A 19,314-nucleotide genomic window follows, 5' to 3' on the forward strand; every position below is an offset into this window, starting at 1 on the left:
CGAATCAAGCAGCACTCAGTCTAGCAGACAGAAAGGAGCTTCAAGGAACTAAACAAAATGGAAGAGTCTTATAGGAGGAAGGGAGCAGGAACAAGAAATTTACTGGAACAACAAAGCAGGCAAAAAAGCAGATTGGTTATTGTGAGGTCACTTTCCTTTAGGGACGGCAGGCACTTATCTGGGCAGATTACCTAACTGTAGCTGATCGGGGTGACTGGTTTAAGATTCAATCTCTGGGAGAGCCGCAACTGTCATTAAGTCTTGATTTTATGACATGGGTCTTAGCATTTTGAGTCTGTTGTCTCATTTTTAACATAATGGTATGGAACAAAGCTTCCCAGTTGCACTCAGCCCCAAACAACCAACTCTCAGCCAGCCCTACATCCACTTTTAAGCTCTTGAATTTTGGGGTGATGTGTTTCACTGCATTTTTGTGGTAATAGGTTATCAGATTTTCCTCACTTAGGTGGCTTTCCTCGTGGTTCAGATGGTAAAGAATCTGCCTTCAATCCAGGAGACCCTGGCTTAATCCCTGGGTCAGGAAGACCCCCTGGAGAAGGGAATAGCTACCCACTCCAGTGTTCTTGCCTGGAGAATTCCATGGACAGAGGAGCCTGGTGGGCTAGTCCATGGGGTTGCATAGAGTCAGACACAACTGAGCGACTAACACTTTCACTTTAGCAATATATCTTTGGTACTATGATCTAAGGGCTTCCCTGGTGGCTCAGTGGTAGAGAATCCGCTTGCCAATGCAGGAGACCAGGGCTTGATCCCTGGGTTGGGAAGATCCCTTGGAGGAGGAAATGGCAACCCACTCCAGCATTCTTGCCTGGAGAATCCCATGAACAGAGGAGCCTGGTAGGCTAAAGTCCATGGGGTAGCAAAAGTCAGATACGACTTAGCGACTAAACAACAACAAACAACTATGATTTTAATGTAATTTCTCATATGTTGAAATCCTAACCTTCAAAGGTGATGGTATTAATAGGCGGGGCCTTTGGTATTAGTATGATGGGATTAGATCGTGAGGGTGGAGCTCTCATGAATGGGATTAGTGCCTTTATAAGAAAGAACCCATAAAGCGCCCTTGTACCTTCTGCCTCCTGAGAATACTGCAAGAACACCTGCAATCCCTGGTCCTTTTGCAGTCTCAGCATCCACTCTCTGTAAAACGAGGCTTCAGCATAAAGAGGTGAAGTGAGGAAGGGAGTGACTACCTCGTCCAGTCTGCTTCTGCTACTTTCCAGCTGGGTGATTTTGAGCAAGTGACTCAGACTCTCTGGCTTCACTTTCCTGCTCTGTAAAATTTTCAGGACCTACCTCATAGTGCTGTTGGAAAACTAAAACTGGTTAATATACATACAGTGATTGAAACTAAAGTCAGACTGCTAGAGTGATGAAGTGGGCAAGGGGATGCGGGCCTGAAGCTCTAGAAAGGGACTCTGGGCTGACAATATAGTCTCACCTTGCTGAGAAGCCTGGACATTATCTTCACCAAACCCTGAACTCACTTTCAGCAGCCCTGTGCCTGTTGGATTCCCAGCTCTGCTCTTTCCCAGCTGTGCGACCTTGGACAAGTCAGTTAACCTCTCTGAGCCTTTTTGTTGGTAAGGCTCAGAATGGTAAATGAGTTAGTAAATGTCAAGCAGTTAGCCTAGTAATTGACATGTAGGAGTGCTCCATGAGAGTTAACTGCTGTTCAGTCGCTAAGTCGTGTCCGACTCTTTGTGACCCTCACCGACGGCAGCACGCCAGGCTTCCCTGTCCTTCACTATCTCCCGGAGCTTGCTCAAACTCATGTCCATCGAGTCGGTGATGCCACCCAACCATCTCATCCTCTATCGCCCCCTTCTCCTCCTACCCTCAATCTTTCCCAGAAAGAGGAGAGGCCATTTAACCTCCATGCCAACTTCCTTCTAGCATGTCCAGTTTCCCGGAGGAAGCATAATTCTGAGGGCAAGAGGTGTTCCTTCAGCTCTTGTAACAATTTTGTAAGTATTTGGTAGGAAAGCTCTTTCTGCCTAAGCTGGGTGGAGGGGTTTCCCACTGATTGATAAGGCTATTATTTACTTAGTCAACAAAAACTCATTTCTTCTGCGAGCACTGGGGAGCCATGGCAGCTTCTGAGCAGGAGAGGTCAGCAAGGAAGGAGGTGGGAGGGGCCAAGGCTGGGTCAGGAGACCAGCGAGAAGGATAGGGCAGGAGGGAATGTGGAGGTCCTGAGGTATGGGACGGGGGAGGGACAAGCCTTGGAGACTGAGGGGCTCAAGGGGTGGGAGAAAGCTGTAAGATAAGGGTCACAGTGCTCCCAAGGCCAACTGTTTCTGCCAGACTCAAGATAAAGGAGGTAGGGCTTATGACCGTGAGGTCCTGCTGGAGGGTTTGATTGGCTCGGCCCAGGTTACATGACCGAACCCCTGCTGCAAAGGACTCTGGGAAACTGAGTTTCTAACATTTGGGCTTCTCCAAAGGAGATGGTCAAAGGGTGGGGAACTCCCTCAATGTAGAAAGGGCTTCGGATGCTGTGTGGCCAAGAGGAATGTCAGATGTCCACACAAGGGGTTATTAGGGGCCCTGGGGGCTGGGCTGTGTGTGACGTGGCTGGATCCTGGCTCACAACCCTCAGGGACGCCCATCGGAGCCCTAGGACCCTACAGATCTGCTCCTGGCCCCCCTCCAACCTCATATTCTTCCTCCCACTCTCCCCTCCATCTGATCCAGCCTCCTCCCTATCTCTCTGACATGCCAAGCCACTCCCACCTCAGGGCCTTTGCACCTGCTGTCCCCCTTCCAGTTACCCACATAGCTGGCTCCCTCCCGTCTCTGCTTGGATGTCACCTCCCCAGAGCGATCTGACCTGATCTCCTCCTCTGTGTCCCGTCATTTGCATCTTTTACCCTCTGTCTCTTTCCTTCAAAGCCCCATTGCCCCAACATTAAAAGGTATAACAACTTGTTCACCCTCACTAAAATATTACCTCCATGAGGACAAGGGTTTGGGTTATCTTCTGCTGGGTCCCATTAAGTGCTTAATAAATAATCGTTGACATGATACATGCATAACTATTCCAGACCAGTTCCTTTTAGTTCTCTGGGCCTCAGTTTCCGTGACTATGAAGGAGTGCTTTGGCACACTGACCTTGCTGGGACAGGACAGTGAGGGGAGCGATCAGGGACGAGGCCCCAAGGAGAAAAGTTTTCTAAATAGCCCCCCTCCCACCAGGAACATTGGAAGAGGCAGAAAGGGCCCCCTTTCCCTGGATCAGTGCTCCCTGCCTAGGAAGAAGCGAGGGAGACCCAGGAGGAGGGAGGAACTCCAGAGGGAAAGGAACATTCTCTTCTTTGTTTCGGTACTGCGTGCTCCCTGGTTTCCTGCTCCCTGGACTTGCCCGATCGGTGCATCCTGCAGTCTTGGTGCCTTCTAGGCCGAGGACGCCGTTCCCGCTATGCCGTCCCATTTCTGCAGGATCTCCTTCTCAGCCCTTGCGGTCCCCGATCGAGCCTGAATTTGAGTGTCCCTGACCTGAGCCGCTGCCCAGCCCCCTTCTGCCGTGGCTGGGGGTGGCCTCCCGAGCTCTCGGCTGCCCTTGTAAGGAGGCGAGGCCAAGGGACACCCGAGATGCTGGGTTATAATTAACCCAGACACGTGGCGACCTCACCCCACCAACACCTGCCCCCGCGCCCCCCCAGCCCCAGCAGCTCGGGTCTCCCAGAGGAGATCGCAAGCAGTGAGCTCTAAAAATAAACTCCATTCCCAGCAGGCCATCCCTCCCTGTTCCCTCCACGGCAGAAATCTCCCTGGGTCACTGGGCTGGTGGATTAGAGTAGAAAGGGTGACCACCCCCTTCAACCTGGCATTGAGTGAAAACCGCCCTAGCTCAGCCCAGCCTCAGTTTCCCTTCCCTGCACTTCCAAGGAGGAAAGTGCATCCTAGAACAGGCTTCTGGGTCAGGCTGTCCCCTGTTCCCACCTCGGCCTTGGTCACACACTGTCTGTAGCTGGGTGACAGCAGGCAAGTCACACAGCCTCTCTGGGCCCTTTCCTCTGCAGGAAAACCAAAGACCTGACCTTCAGGGACCATTGCAAGGTTTCCCCAGGGACAGGGCTCAGGACCTGCTCTGTGCTGGGGTCAAGGCCACTGGGCACTCAGGGGAGGCCAGTGGCCTAGCGGAGGGCCAGGGAAGGGTGACTTCTACGTGCCTGGGACGTTTCCTGACACTATCCCGTGGCCCCGGCGGGGCTCCAGCTGTCCCCGCCAGCCCGACTCAGCACTTGGTCGGGGGACCAGCTTGGTGGCGGGGGGGATATGGGCCCAGACCCTGGTGTGGCCCATACAAGGTCATGGGGCTGGACGCGAGGCATGCCTGGGTTCGGGGTGGGCACGAGGCCCGGGCAGTGAGGTGAAGAGCTCAGCTGCCCTCCAGCCTGCTCCCAGGGGGCAGCCCCTCCCAGCCAATCACACAGCCGAGGCCCCCCCTATATAAGGCCAGGGCTGCAGGCCCTTCCTTTGGGTCAGTGTCGCCTCCGGGATACAGACAGCCCCTTCCAGCACCGCCCAGCCAGGTACTGCCCGGGGTAGGGTCCAGAGTGGGGTGTCTCCCATAAGAGCCAGAGGTCAAGTTGTCTCTGGAAGGGGCCTTGCATGTCGCCCCCCACATGCCCCCACGCACAGGCGGGTCAGTGTGTGGCAAGGTGATCCTTGCGTCAGAGAGTCCCCTCCACCTGGGAGCCCCTGACTCCCGTCCATGACGTGTGATCGCTGGGGCAAGTGTCCTGGGGGGGAGGCCCCAGGATGGAAAGGAGCCTTGACAGCAGCCCGCTGTCTCCCCCCTGCAAGGGGCTGAAGGCCAGGCCTTGTTCATGATGGTCTGTCACCAGAACCGGGCGCCGTAAGCCGTGGGAGGTGTCTGAGTGTCACCTGTCAGGGTCTTTGCCTTGGTGACCTTGTGTCTGTCTGACTTTCTGTGGCTCCTGCATGAGTCCCTGTGTGCCAGGCATCCCTAAGCTGGGACGTGTGCACATGTGGGCCCTGGGGGTGCGTGGGGGTGTGTGCATGAGGGGCCCTGGGTTACGTCTGCTGGTGTCTCTGGGGCTCCCCCACCTTGCTTCCCTGCCCTCTCCTGGCCTGTCCCCAGAAGGAATGGGGGTGGGGACAGGCTCTGAAGGGGGCTTTCTCGGCTGAAAGCCCTTGAGCCCCAAAGCCTGAATGCATGTCCTCCTGGCCCCCTGGCCCACCTGTCTCCGGCCTGCTGACTTGGTGCAAGCCGAGCCCCTGGAATGTGGGGGTGGGGTGGCAGCTGGGGGTGGGGGAGAGGAGTCTGCCAGATTCTAAAAATAAATCCCCACCCTGGACATCAACTCCAAAGGCTTTCGTGGGTTCCATCCCCCTTGGCCTGATGCCTCGGCCTTCGACTCACCCTCGTGCCCATCTCCTTCCCACCGTCCTGCCCGCTTCCCATTCCTGGAGCTGGGAATGAGCATCTCGTCCCTACCACCACCACTAAAGGGTCCTCCCTCCTCCTGAGTCTTGTGAATAAAAGCAGTGATAACAGTACAGCAGCCACCCTTCTAGGTGTGTGCGTGCTAGTGGCTTCAGACTCTTGGCGGCGCTATGGACCATTAGCCCACCAGGCTCTTCTGTCCAAGGGATTCTCCAGGCAAGAATACTGGAGGAGGTTGCCATTTCCTCCTCCAGGAGATCTTCCTGACCCAAGGATTGAACTCTCATCTCTTACATCTCCTGAATTGGCAGGCAGGTTCTTTACAAGGCCCCAGCTCCATGCCAGGGCCTGTGCTCAGCTGGCTTTGTGCTGGAGCCCAAAGAATCCTCCTGGCAACCCCATGGGAAAAGTTCAGTTCACTGAAGACAGAGGCTCAGAAAGACTGAGCAGTGGACCTAGGGTCACACAACCCAGAGGTGGCACGGATGAGATTTGAACCCAGCTCTGTCGACCTCAGAGGCTGAGCTGTTCTTAACTGTGCCCTGCAGGACAGGTGTCAGCACGCAGAGGTGGGGGCAGGCACCCAGCCCTCCCTCCCGCCCTGCCCCTCCTCCCTCGACTGAGCACTCAGGAATTGTCATAGAGAGAATGTCCCTTCTCTGCTTGCACACTCATTCCCAGCAACATCCTCCACCCTCACCAGCTCCTTGTAATTCAAAGCAACAATAACAAGAATAGCTAGCAAAATATGATTAGTGTGTGTAGGGCACTATTTTAAGTGCTTTACATAATGAACTTATCGCATCCTTCCAATACCTCCATAAGATGAATGCTATTCTACCTGCATTTCACAGGTGATTACTTTGAGGCACAGAGAGGTTAAGTAACTTGCCCAAGGTCACACAGCAGAGCTGGGATTCAAAGCCAGGCTGCCTGATTCTAGAACCTACACGCTTATCTATCAGTTATCACATTTATCACAGTTACTACTCCGGCTTGAGGGGTTCCGCCCTCCATTTTTCCAGTTGGAGAAACTGAGTCTCTAGCAATGTTACTAGTCTGGGGTCACCAGCAGGATAAGGCAGAGCTCAGATCCTAACACAGACTCATGTTACATCCTGTTGAGATGCAGAGGGTCAGAGAGGAGATCCCTCTGGCTCCAAGTCGCACAGCCCAGGACTCAGGACTGGCCCTCAGGCCTGCCTGACCCCAGAGCCTGGCTTTGCTGTCTTGCTGGTCACCGTGGATGTGACCTAACTTCTCCCTCCACCCCGCCCCACCAGGCCCCCCACACCACCGCCACCATGCCGTTCGGTAACACCCATAATAAGCACAAGCTGAACTTCAAGCCTGAGGAGGAATACCCAGACCTCAGCAAGCACAACAACCACATGGCCAAGGCGCTGACCCTCGAGATTTATAAGAAGCTGCGGGACAAGGAGACGCCATCTGGCTTCACTCTGGATGATGTCATCCAAACAGGCGTGGACAACCCAGGTAAGCCTCCTGGGGGAGCGTCACAGGGACTGTGAGGCCGGTGTGTGTGTGGGGGGTGGCCTGGAGGCTGCCTGCCAGGCCTCAGTCCCACCTCCCTGGGCCTCAGTTTTCCCTTCTGTAAAGTGGGGACCATACTCATGGAGCTGCTGTGAGAAACAGATGAGTTGAATGTGTGAGGGCCTGGGACAGGATCTGGCAGGTGGCAAACTACTTGCTAAATGTGTGCGAGAATCAAGTGAGACTCCCCTGAGGGACGCTATTGCATCTTCCAGGCCTCAGTATCCTCGCCTGAAAAATGGGCACCCAGGTTGGGAAAACATAGGCACATGGAGTGGCTCCTGGCACTGAGTGGGTGCTCTGACTCTGACAGGGGGTTCCTTCTCCAGGAACACCCCACCAGGGCGGGTGGGACTGGGCAGGAGACCAGCTTCCAGCCTCAGCCTCCAACTCATGACTGAGGGAAAAGTCCCTTTCTCTTCAGGCCTCTGTTTCCCCACTTGAGAAATAAGAAGGTTTTTGGTTTTTTTTTTTTGCCACAAGGCTTGCAGGATCTTAGTTCTCCAACCGGGGACTGAACCCTGGCCCCCTGCATTGGGAGTGTTGAGTCTTAACCACTGAACCACCAGGGAAGCCCAAGAGGGTCTTTCAAGCCTCTTCTTGTCGGTGGGGGTTGAGAGTCTCTAAGGTTCTGAACTTTTTTAGGGGATGATCCCTTGATTTGGGGATTCTCACGTGGTAATATTTTTAATAACTCGCCCCCCAGACTCTCCTTTTTCCTTTGTCCTGCACTCAACGTTCTTCTCACCGCCCACCCCCAGATACAGCCTCGATCTCTCCCAGTCTTCTGTCCCCATCCCTACCCACCCTCAGCCTCCTCAGTTCTGACCCGAGGTGTTCAGTGGAACCCCTTGCATGTACGCAAGGGATACACATACATCCGTGTATGCACCCACAGTCTACACTGGACCCAGGAGCCCAGGTCTTCTCCATGGGGGACAAGCACCTCTGACCTCCCTTTGACCCCCCAGGTCACCCCTTCATCATGACCGTGGGCTGTGTGGCTGGTGATGAGGAGTCCTATGCGGTTTTCAAGGATCTCTTTGACCCCATCATCCAGGACCGGCACGGGGGCTACAAACCCACCGACAAGCACAAGACTGACCTCAACCATGAGAACCTCAAGGTCGGCTGCCCCAGGGGAAGGGCGGGGTGGGGGGACGGGGGTGGGGAGGAGACACCCAGAGAGACATGGAGACAGAGATGGAGGGAAACACAGAGGGAGATGGGAAGGGAGATGGCCCGGCAGACAAGGAAGACAGCCAAGGTGGGGAGAGAGAAGAGAGGGCAGAGCCAGGGAGGGAGGGGGAGAGAGGCCAGTGGGGAGGGAAGAACCAAAGGAAGCAGCTGAGAGCCCAAGAGAGCTGGGAGGGCCTGTGGGGGAGATTTGATTTTGGTGGGGTGGGGACAGGGCACACCGGATGGTCCGCCAAGCCCCAACTCCCCCACCCCCATTCCCTAGGGTGGAGACGATCTGGACCCCAACTACGTGCTCAGCAGCCGTGTCCGCACGGGCCGCAGCATCAAGGGCTATGCACTGCCCCCCCACTGCTCCCGCGGTGAGCGCCGGGCCGTGGAGAAACTCTCCGTGGAAGGTGAGAGCCCCCACCCCAGCTCTGGACCCCCTTGAGCCCCCATTTGCCAAAACACTGCAAGAACTTGATAATCATGGGTGCTTGGTGAGTGACAGCTGGCAGTATTACCCCTGGGGGAGGTCAAAGGGATGCTGTCAAGATTTGACACCCAACTGTGCCAGGGTCCTGACCTTCATTCATCCATCTATCCAGCAAGCAAACATTTATGGTTGTTCTGACCCTGTGTGGGGAGCTGGGGTTCCCATGATGAATAAGACGGACCAAGGTCACTGCTCTCACAGAGCTGTCAGCCTGGTGGGGAGATAAGAGGAAACACTGAAAACAACAAAAGAATAAGATCATCCCCAAATGACCTGAGGCCAAGAAGCAAGTGTTGTGGCACAGATTGACTGTGGGTAGCTATACTGGAAAGGAGTTGAGACATGATTGACAAGAAGGAGCCAACCTTGGGAAGAAATCTAGGCAGGTGAACAGCAAGTGCAAAGGTCCTGGGGTGGGAAGGTGTGTTTGAGAAATAGCAAGGAGACCAGTGTTGCTGGAGCTGAGTGGGTGATGGGGAGAGGGGGGGAAGTGAGGTCAGAGGGGTGTGGGGGTGGCCGGGTTGTGCAGAGCTTTGTGGGCTGCTGGGAGGACTTCGGCTTTGACCCTGTGGGAACAGGACACCGTGGGAGAGGTGAATAGAGAGGGACAGGTTCAGACTTACATGGGTCCCCTGGGGGGACAGTCGGTGGGCAGAGGCAGGAGAGACTGAGAAGGGCCGCTGCAGGGGTCCAGCTGGGGCTGGGGACAGAGAATGGGTGTGTTTGGAGGTAGAGGCAGTAGGGCTGGCAGGCAGGGTCATTCTGCTAAATGGTTAACAGCTGGCTCTGAAAAAAGCAGCAGCAGCAGCAGCCTTGATTTGCTGCCAGCGACTGCCAGTTTCTCCGGTGTAAATTCTCCTACAGAGGCCAATTTCAAGTCAAATGACATCATACAGGGGTGGGTAATGGGAAGAGATGTTCAGTAGCATGTCACTATGTAGAATTTCCACCATACAGATACAACAGGTGACTTCAAGAACATAGCAAATAGCAAGTGTAGAGAAGTAATTAGCAGGTGATAGTTCTGAGTACTTACTAACTTCCTTTTAAATACTGGGTTGGCCAAAAAGTTCATTCTGAAAGATGTTATAGGAAAACTCAAATTTTTTTGCCAACTGAATACAGTTTATTGTTTTTGTAATTTATTTTTAACAATATAATATAGAAAGTAGTATATGATACAGAACATGTAGTATAGTATACAAATATGTGTAACATATTTTAAAATATGTGTATTATAGAAATACATTATACACATAATACTTGTCATGTCTTATGAAGATATGAATATATACAAATGCATATATGTATTATATATTTATTATATACATAATATACATGTGTGTGTATGATCAACTGCTCAGTCATGTCTGACTCTTTGCCAGCCCATGGACTGTAGCCTGCCAGGCTCCTCTGTCCATGAAATTTTACCAGCAAGACTATTGGAGTGGGTTGCCATTTCCTTCTCTAACACATAATACATACTATGTATTATGAATACCTATGAATATACACAAATATTATATATACTATGATATTGTTTACTGATGGCTCCCAGATTCCCGAGACTGTGACTGTCCTACCAGCCAGCGGCGTGGGCACCAGCACGCTACTGCCCGCAGGTAGACTGACTGGATGCGAGAACTGGTGGCAGGCAAGGGAGAATCCACGTTTTTGGTCTTGAGCACATGGTGTGGTTGTTCCCAGGCCTGGGCAGACAGCAGAAGAGCAGTTTTTTTTTGTGGGGGGTCATGAATTTGGGCTTAGACACCTTTAGAACCTCCACAGGGTCAAGGTCTAGGCCCCTGAGGGACAGCAGTGTGGGGTCCCCAGGGCCTCTGCACCCCACTGGTAGGACAGGCTGTTGACCCCTCCTTCCTGTGGCCCCTCACCAGCCCTCAACAGCCTGACGGGCGAGTTCAAGGGGAAATACTACCCTCTGAAGAGCATGACAGAGCAGGAGCAGCAGCAGCTCATCGACGACCACTTCCTGTTCGACAAGCCTGTGTCCCCGCTGCTGCTGGCTTCAGGCATGGCCCGAGACTGGCCCGATGCCCGTGGCATCTGGTGAGGCCCCTTGCCCAATATCCCCCTTCTGCCCCGCCTCCTCTAGTTGTCCCATGACCCTCCACCAGAGTCAAGGCCACAGCAGCAATTCTCCAGGGTGATCTTGCCCTCCACTCCTGCCTTCCCTGTAGTCTGCATGTCACCTTTTAAGAAGCTTGAAACTCAGATTTGACCCAGACTCCCTAGGTTCAAATCCCAGGGCTGCCATTTACTAGCTGCGTGATCTTGGGCACGTAATTTAATGTTTCTCTGCCCCAAATCTCCATCTATAAAATGGGATCATGATAATTCATAGCACTTGGGGTTTCAACGTATTGGGAAAAGTGTCTAGTATATAGTAAGTATCCATACTGGCCATTGGCATTATATTTATTGCTAATTATTGTTGCTAGTTGGGCTTTCTAGTAATTTTTTAATCCCCGATTCTGATGAAAGTGAAAGTTGCTCAGTCATGTCCGACTCTTTGTGACGCTATGGACTGGAATTCTCCAGGCCAGAATACTGGAGTGGGTAGCTTTTCCCTTCTCCAGGGGATCTTCCCAACTCAGGGACAGAACCCCAGGTCTCCCACATTGCAGGCGGATCCTTTACCAGCTGAGTCACAAGGGAAGCCCAGGAATACTGGAGTGGGTAGCCTATCCCTTCACCAGCGCATCCTCCCGACCCAGGAATCGAACCGGGGTCTCCTGCATTGCAGGTGGATTCTTTACCAACTGACCTATCAAGGAAACTGCCCCCGCCTCGATTCTGATAGTCAAAGATTTTAAAAGGTTTTGAGAACCTCGGTTTCAAACAGTTTGGAGCGTATAGGTTGTAAGATTTTAAGTGTTTTCAAGTTCCACTAATGTCAGATTTTGTGATTCAATGGTTTCAAACATTTCCAGATCCTAAAGTTTTCCAGTCTAAGACTCCTGCTATGTCACAATGTCATGGAAGATTTATCAATCCTGGTTCTCGGTTTCCTTTTTTCAGCGATTCTGAGATTCTATAATATTGTGCAAAGAATTAAGACCCTAAAAGCCACTGATCCCACGATTCGAGATTTCACGGGTCCTGTGACATTTAAAGGTCCTGAGACTGCGAGATGCTCAGGCCTCGTGCCCTTTAGGCCCGCTGCCCCCTAGCGGTGGACGTGTGTTTGCAAGAGGGCGGGGAACGGGGTTCCCGCGGAGCTGGTTCTCTGACCTTCTGCTGCGCCCGATGCTAGGCACAATGACAACAAGAGCTTCCTGGTGTGGGTGAACGAGGAGGACCACCTCCGAGTCATCTCCATGGAGAAGGGGGGCAACATGAAGGAGGTTTTCCGCCGCTTCTGCGTGGGGCTGCAGAAGGTGGGTGACCGCCCCCGGCCGCTTTCCGGGGCCCCGCCCCTCGGAGCCCGGCTCCTCCCCGCACCGAAGCCACGCCCCCAGAGATGCTCCCCCCCTCGCTTTCCAAAGCCCCGCCCTTTGGGAAACCGGCCCCACCCCTATCCTCAAGCGGCGCGGACAGGAACCCGCCTTCAAGGCGTCCTCAAGCCCGGCCCCCTCAGAATCCAGCCAACACTTGTCCCGCCGGGCCCCTGCTCCAAGAATCTCGTGCCTCCAGGTTTTCCAGGCCCGCCCTCTCGGAGTCCTGCCACCCCCGACATTCTCACCCCCTGTCCCTCGGATCCCTGCCCCGGGTTGTGGGTGTATTTAGGGGCGCCCGCAGCGCTGATCCCGGGTCCTCTCCCCCTACCTCAGATTGAGGAGATATTCAAGAAAGCCGGCCACCCGTTCATGTGGAACGAACACCTGGGCTACGTGCTCACCTGCCCATCTAACCTGGGCACCGGGCTGCGTGGAGGCGTGCATGTCAAGTTGGCGCACCTGAGCAAGCATCCCAAGTTCGAGGAGATCCTCACTCGCCTGCGCCTGCAGAAGCGAGGCACAGGTACGGCCCAAGTTCCCTCCCGCGGCTTCCACGGCTGGCCCTTAGAGGCGGCTGAAGGGGAGCAGGGGCATTCCCACGGGTTCTAGGGGTCGGCAAGGGCTGCTCCTCTGTGAGTTTCAGTTCTTCCTCTGAAAATACGCATCAGCACGCCTTATCTCAGAGAAGTCCATATACCATCATGGTTATATGGTTAATACACACTGTGTATGTCCCCGGCCGCCTAGGGGTCTCACTTTCCCATCTGTAAAGGGGAGGATGGGCAGGATTCGACCCCAGGCAGCCCGGCTCCTGAGCTCAACTCCGTTACCCACAGTGTTGGATGGTTGAGGGGTGAGGTACCTAAAGCCAGCCCGAGAATAGACACTCAGGAAACTGCATGCATTTAACACAGTAGGCATTCACCCAGTACGTCCGCCTGCGCTGTTGGCACGGCGGCCCGCGTTCCAGGCCCCGCTCCAGCATTTCTGCTGGCTCCTTAGCCCCTGCCTCCTACTCCCGCAGGTGGTGTGGACACGGCTGCCGTGGGCTCAGTGTTCGACGTGTCAAACGCCGACCGGCTGGGCTCGTCGGAGGTAGAACAGGTGCAGCTGGTAGTGGATGGTGTGAAGCTCATGGTGGAGATGGAGAAGAAGCTGGAGAAGGGCCAGTCCATCGACGACATGATCCCCGCCCAGAAGTAGGCGCACAGCCAGCCAGCCGCCGACTGCTGGAGCCCCAGCCCAAGGGAGGACCCAGCCCACCGGAGGCCCGCCCCTTCATCCTTTGCCCGGACCCTTCCTCCTGGAGCCCAGCCTATAAACGTTTGGTCCAGCTGGGGCTCCATCCTTCCTTCTAGTTCCAGTTCCAACCAGAGTTCCAACCAATAGGCTCCATTCTCTGGGTTCTGGCCAACCTCCCTTACGGTCTCCTCTTCTTTTCCCCAAGCTCCGCCCACCATCAGGAGCTCTGGCTAATAGAGCTCACCTGGAGCTGTTGCTTTTTCTCCACTCAAAGCAACAAATAAAAGCAATGGTGGCCTTAGCGTTGTGTTTGATAGTTATTAGTACTGAAGGAGGAGGAGGGGGAGGAAAAACTTCAGCAGTTGGCTACTGTGTGACCTCAAAGTGGCTTGTCGTCTCTAGGCATGTTTTACCCCACCTCTAAAGTGAAAGCGTTAGTCGCTCAGTCGTGTCTGACTCTTTGCCATCCCATGAACTGTAGCCCGCCAGGCTCCTCTGTCTGTGGAATTCTCCAGGCAAGAATACTGGAGTGGGTAGCCATTCCCTTCTCATCTTTTCCCATCTCTAAAATGAGGCAAGTTCAGGGTACAGCATCTAATTAAAACATTGCAAGGCTCTATGGGGAATCTGAGATCCAGAGAGGTGTGATCCAGTGTCACACACTGAGCTTGGGCCCTTCCCAACCTCTGCTCCCAATCACTCATGCTCAGATCTCAAACACAGGATCCATTCTAGGGAGAAACGGAGGTCAAACAAAGTATCTGAATTCGCCCTCCAGGCCTCTGGTTTGAGACCGTGCGTGCATCTCATCACTCTCTACTCCATGATGCTTTTTCCTTTCTGTGCGACCTGACTTCAGATCTGAATGTGTATATATATATACATTCATATATACATATGCCGCCCTCTAGAGCTGCTACCAGTCTTTTCAATTTTCCTTGCTTTGCTCGAGAACCTGCCATGGTTCCCATCTCCTAGAATGCTGTGTGCTTCTTCAAGGTCAAACAAATGCACACCGTCTGCCGAAGGCTCTTCCCAGTTCTTTTCTCATGACTCCTCTGTACACTTTTCCATTCCTTACACTGTGCAATCCCCACCCTAGTGTCTGCCCAAGCTGTTTCTTCCTCCAGGCTGGAGCTTGGGTCACAGCATCCCTGTGAAGTCTTTGAGGACACACTTTTTGGAGAGCTTGTTTCCAGGAAAGAAACATCTGAACACGTATTGGGTGTCAGCCAATACGTCAACCGATTCTACTTGACCCAAGAGGATGATGTTTTCATTATCAAGCGGGTAGTGGGTGGGTTCCCAAAGAGACAAAGGTTTTAGAAGAAAATTTGAGGCAAAGTTAGGAAGACAGAGCCCGCCAGGGACCTGGAGGAGGCACTTTTTCCATCCTTAAGTCACACAGGTAAAGGGCCCTTAGAGATCAAGCAATCTCTCCATTTTCCAGAGGGGAAACTGAGGTCTAGGGATGTCCCCAAGAGTTCCCAGAGAGATTATGGAAACAGAAGAGACCCCAAAGGTCAGGGCATTCAAGGTCTGGTAGAGTTGGGATATCCTTTACAATACTGCCCCCAAGTGAAGATCCCATCACTAATCCAAGCTCCACCCGCAGTGCCCCAGAGAGCACAGACCATGGCCCGAGCCAGCCGCGTCCGCCATCCAGGCACCTGTCAGCTACCATGTCTGTCCCTCCCATTTTCCTCCTAACCCTGAAGTCCACCCCTTCCCTCCCCACCTTCTGTCCCCCTGCCCTTTGGACCTGATTCCCTCCCTCCCTTCACAGCACAAACCTGCCTGCCCCTGACTCTTACTCAACAACCTTGCGGTGGCTCCCCAGTACCCTCAGTACAAAGCCCTTCAAGGCCAACCAGCCCTCCAGCCTCATCTCTCAGCGACTCGTCAAGGCATATGCCATTTGCTGAAGGGCTTGTACTCTTGCTCCTCTCTGCTTAGAACTCATGCCTGCCCCAACCCAGGCCCCCCGATTCTGTGATGCCTGGTTAGCTGCTCACCATTCTCCCTGTCCCAGGGGGAGCTGTGCTTCCTCCTCCAGGAAGTCCTCCTTGGTGAGGGCAGTTTCCCCTTCTGCACTCCCCCAACCAGCCTCACCGACTCCAGAATCATCACTGAGGACATGGCTACCTCCTCCCCTGGACTGTGAACCCTATGTGAGGGCAGGGCTGGGGTTGTCTTGGCCACCACTGTGTCCCCAGCCCAGGGCTGGAAACCAATGAAGAACTCAGGAATTGAGGTTTTTGTGACAGGGTTGGTTCCCCTGCCACACACCTCGTTTTTTTACCCTCTCAACTACAAGCACCTGTCTTTCAGCAGAGTCCTATTACGGCCTAACTCATGATAGGATTTTGATTCTGCCTCAGACCCTGAGTTTTTCAACACTGACCACTTTTTTTTTCTTGAGCCAGGCAGCCCCCTTCAGTTCTCATTTGACTTTCCTGTCCCATGAAGAATACAACAGTTGACCCTACCATGACTTAAAACAGGCAAATGAGGAAGTTTAACTAAGCTTCTTTCCTGCAAGCAACCCTCCGTGGCTCCCCAGTGCCCTCAGATGAAATCCCAGACTGCACTTTGGCCCACAAGGCTCTGGTGAAGTGCCCTGTCCTCCTGCACTGGACAGCCCTTTTCTGCTTACATCTATCATGCTTCTACTTCCCTTATCGTGACACCTTGACTTTCCTTTGAGGAACCCAAGTCCAGCTCTAGGTACAGGCCACTCCAGAGTCACAGTGACTGGTTCAGGGTGATCACATGACTTATCCGGGCCAATGAGAGCCTGTCTTGGGACTTTTGCTTGAAGTTGGCAATGAGGAACTCTGCTATAGCTGCTAAGCTGGAAGGATAAAAGCTTGGAACTGCTGGTGTCACCGTTGCCACCAGGCACCTCTTGGACGAAACTACTAGAATGAAACTTACACTGAAAAAAGCAGAGATGAGCCAGCCTGTGGCCTGAATCCAGCTATACCTGAAGTCAGGCACCCCTGGCCTATGAAATGAACGAACAAATACCTTTTTGCTTAAGTGTAGATGGATTATTAGTCCTAATACAGCATTCCTCTTGCTAATTTCCACCCGGCCCCCAACACAGTAGCCATACTGAAATTACCCACATTTCTCTGAGCTACACCATGCATTCCCACTCCCAGGCTTGTGCCCAGGGTATGCCCAATACCTGGTCAACTCCTACTCATCCTTCAGAACCCAACTCCAGCATCAGTTCTGGAGTGCCTTCCCCAAACCCTCTCACTTTCTCTTCTGGCCCAACCCCCTGCAAAAAGCAATGGTTTCTCTAATGTCTGTCAGGACCCATGTCCCCCATAGACAGGGGCTCCCTGCATCTCTGTGTCCAGCACTGGGCCTGGCATGGAGTAGGCACCGGTCAATGACTGTTTATTGAATAAATGTACTACTGGAGTAAGAAGTGGCTTAGAGTCCAGTATAACATGTGGGTGAGTATGTGAGTGGATGAACAGGGGTCCGATACAGGAACTGGGGCCTCGTGGATGAGGCAGAGTCCCTTCCTGCCCTCTTCCACAATCACCCTTGACCCCACACCCCCACTGCTCCCACTCTGCAGATGAGGAAACCGAGGCTCAGAAAGGAGAAACCACTGGCCCAAAGTCACACACCTCCTCTTCATCTCACTTGCAGGTGAGGGCAGGGAAGGAAAACCCCAGGGTCAGCGTGGGGGAGGGGGGACTCTCCTAAGTTTATTGGGCATCAGGCTGCAGGTGAGGGGGCTGACAGGAGGAGGGTGGGGGGTGTAATAACTTAAAAACCAGAGGTGAGAACGGCAGCTCCTCCAGAGATCTCTGCAGAAGGGAGGGTGTGGGGGTATTTACAAGGATGTGTACAAAGTGCCCCGCGCCAGCCTGGGGCAGGAAGGCGGGATTCGAGCAGGAGGGGTGGGGGAGGGGAAGGAATCTGCCTCTCTGACCCCCACTCCCGGCCCCCCCACACCCCCAATTCTTCAGTCTTTAGGCTCAGCAACTCTTCTTGTCCCTGCCCAAGGCCTAATTCTTGAGCTGTCGGGGAATGGAAGTTTCCTCAGTTCCCTTTTCTGCCCCGCCCTGCCCCCAAAGTCGCCTCAGATGCTCCATGGCAGGGTGAGGGGGGACCGGGTGGGCTGGGGGCTCCAGGAAGGTGCCAGCTCCCCCCTGCAAAGCCCCTTCGCTCTTCTCTCCTGCTCAGCGGGCCCCGGAGAACACAGAGGGGACAACCTCTGCCCCCAAATCCATTTCAGGGAAACTGAGGTGATGACAAAGGGAGAATCCCCTCCTTGACCCCCTTTCTCTGTCGAAGTGAAGGGGGCGAGGAAGAGGAGGGGACTCGGGGCCGTGGCGGCTCAGAGCTCGAGGTCGTTGGAGATGCGGGTGACGAGGGTGCGGAAGGCCAGGGCAGTGCCCGCCACGCGGCGGAAGAGAACTCCCCGCAGGCCCGGCCGGGGCAGCTGGCAGACCTCCACTTCGAAGTGGGACAGGGGCTCGGGCCCGCCCGCACCCCCGTGCAGGCAGGCCAGCAGGAACGGCTGTGGCTGGCGGCAGCGGCAGCGGGCGGCCGCGGTGGCCTGGCGCAGAGCTGCCATCAGGGCCTCGGGTGGGCGTGAGCTGGTCAGTTTCACACTCCAGGGGAATCGGAGCAACCGGGGGGCGGTTTCCGTTTGATCCCAAGGTAGATGGCAACTGAGGTGGGAAGATGTGACGAGTTAGAGATGGGAGAGAAGAGGAAGGCAACCCACAGGTCCCACTTTGGGACAGGCTCTCCTAGACGTCTTCTCAAAACCTTTTTTACTCCAGGGACAGTCTTTCCACTGTACAAATAGCTGTCCACCTGGAGACGGTATTTCCCAGCCTCCCCTGCAGCCAGGTGTGGTCTTGTCTCCAAATGCCTGGATGCGTGTGGAAGTGACCGTGTAACTCCGTATCACCTCTTTCAAAGGAAACTGTATGCCCTGGACTCTCTTGCCCCACCTCCCGTGAGGCTGCAGCATGAGCTAGCGTGGGCTGTGAAGATGACAGGGCTCTAGGGATGAGGATGTAGGAGCCCTGGGTACCTGAAGGATCTCACATAACAGAGTGGCCCTGCCAGCCTGGCCTGGACACACAGTTTGTGTGAGACAGAAACTTATTCCTGTTTGTATTTTGGGGTCTCTTCCCTATAGCAGCTCAATTTGTTTCCTAATATATCCTTCTTCTGGTAATAATAATTTTTCCCTTGGAGAACCAATTCTCCTTACTCTAGACTAGGGATTTCTCACACCTAGGAGCAGTACTGTCTTCCAACAGTATTAGTAAATTTCTGAGGGCTTTTTGATTGTCAAAATGTCTTGGGAAGAGAGCGCTGCCTGCATTTATCACGGTGGAGGGATGGTTCAGGAACGATACACATTCTGCAGTGTGTGAAAGGGCCCTGACTAACAAAGAAATGTCCCTCCTAAAATACCAAGAGTGTTTTTCTTGAAAAGCACTGCAGACCTAGTCTTTCTGGTTTAGGTGGGGCAAGGGTGAACACGTGACTCACTTCTACGCAAAGAGAGCATTCCATACCTCTCCCACTCTGATTGGTTCAAAGATGAGCATGTGACTAAGTCTGACCAGAGTACTCCACCCTTCTGGTCACAGGCATTGGTTTAGGGATGGACATGTGACCCAATTCCAGCCAATGAGATTAGGTCCTGGGACTGTTGGCCCTGCTGGGGAGGCTTCCTACTTGCACCGAGGTTTCCATACTGGCCCAGGGTTGTCGGCAACCACTGTGCTTCACCCGATGAAAGGGGAAAGGTGGTGTGGTGTCAACAGGGGGAAGAGAGGGTTATAGACGGGAGAGGCTGAAGTTAAAGATGGTCAAGGGATGATGCTCAGGGATGGAGGTGGACATGACAGGAAATCAACGCGGGGGTGCGTGAGAGGAAGTTTCAGAAAAGA

General features: G+C 53.8%; 2 protein-coding genes across 3 annotated transcripts in view; one reads left to right on the forward strand and one right to left on the reverse strand.

Moving 5' to 3' along the window:
• Positions 1-4,406: 4,406 nt before the first annotated feature.
• Positions 4,407-13,670, forward strand: CKM (creatine kinase, M-type). The gene is made up of 8 exons (XM_055411884.2): positions 4,407-4,562; positions 6,724-6,937; positions 7,966-8,120; positions 8,457-8,589; positions 10,565-10,736; positions 11,944-12,067; positions 12,461-12,650; positions 13,152-13,670. The coding sequence occupies exons 2-8, from the start codon at positions 6,745-6,747 to the stop codon at positions 13,328-13,330; spliced, it is 1,146 nt and encodes a 381-aa protein (XP_055267859.1). The 5' UTR covers positions 4,407-4,562; positions 6,724-6,744; the 3' UTR covers positions 13,331-13,670.
• Positions 13,671-16,465: 2,795 nt separating this feature from the next.
• The window catches only part of MARK4 (microtubule affinity regulating kinase 4), a 30,315-nt gene continuing 27,466 nt past the window's right edge, over positions 16,466-19,314 (reverse strand). Inside the window, exon 17 of one of the 2 annotated variants that reach the window (XM_055411882.2) lies at positions 16,466-18,072. In XM_055411882.2, coding sequence (XP_055267857.1) covers positions 17,736-18,072 — 337 coding nt within the window. In that variant the 3' untranslated portion in view covers positions 16,466-17,735. The remainder of the gene's footprint in view (positions 18,073-19,314) is intronic. The other variant, XM_055411883.2, reaches the window with a different exon arrangement.

The sequence above is a fragment of the Moschus berezovskii genome, chromosome 22, assembly GCF_049115385.1.
Source record: "Moschus berezovskii isolate FMDL1 chromosome 22, NW_MosBer_1.0, whole genome shotgun sequence".
NCBI classification, from domain to species: Eukaryota; Metazoa; Chordata; class Mammalia; order Artiodactyla; family Moschidae; genus Moschus; species Moschus berezovskii.

Bases quoted from the DNA above. Each gene is read 5' to 3' on its own strand.
- CKM (XM_055411884.2), top strand. From the start codon at position 6,745: ATGCCGTTCGGTAACACCCATAATAAGCACAAGCTGAACTTCAAGCCT. The intron at 8,590-10,564 runs GTGAGAGCCCCC...GCCCCTCACCAG, and splicing joins GGAGAAACTCTCCGTGGAAG to CCCTCAACAGCCTGACGGGC. The intron at 12,651-13,151 runs GTACGGCCCAAG...CTACTCCCGCAG, and splicing joins CCTGCAGAAGCGAGGCACAG to GTGGTGTGGACACGGCTGCC.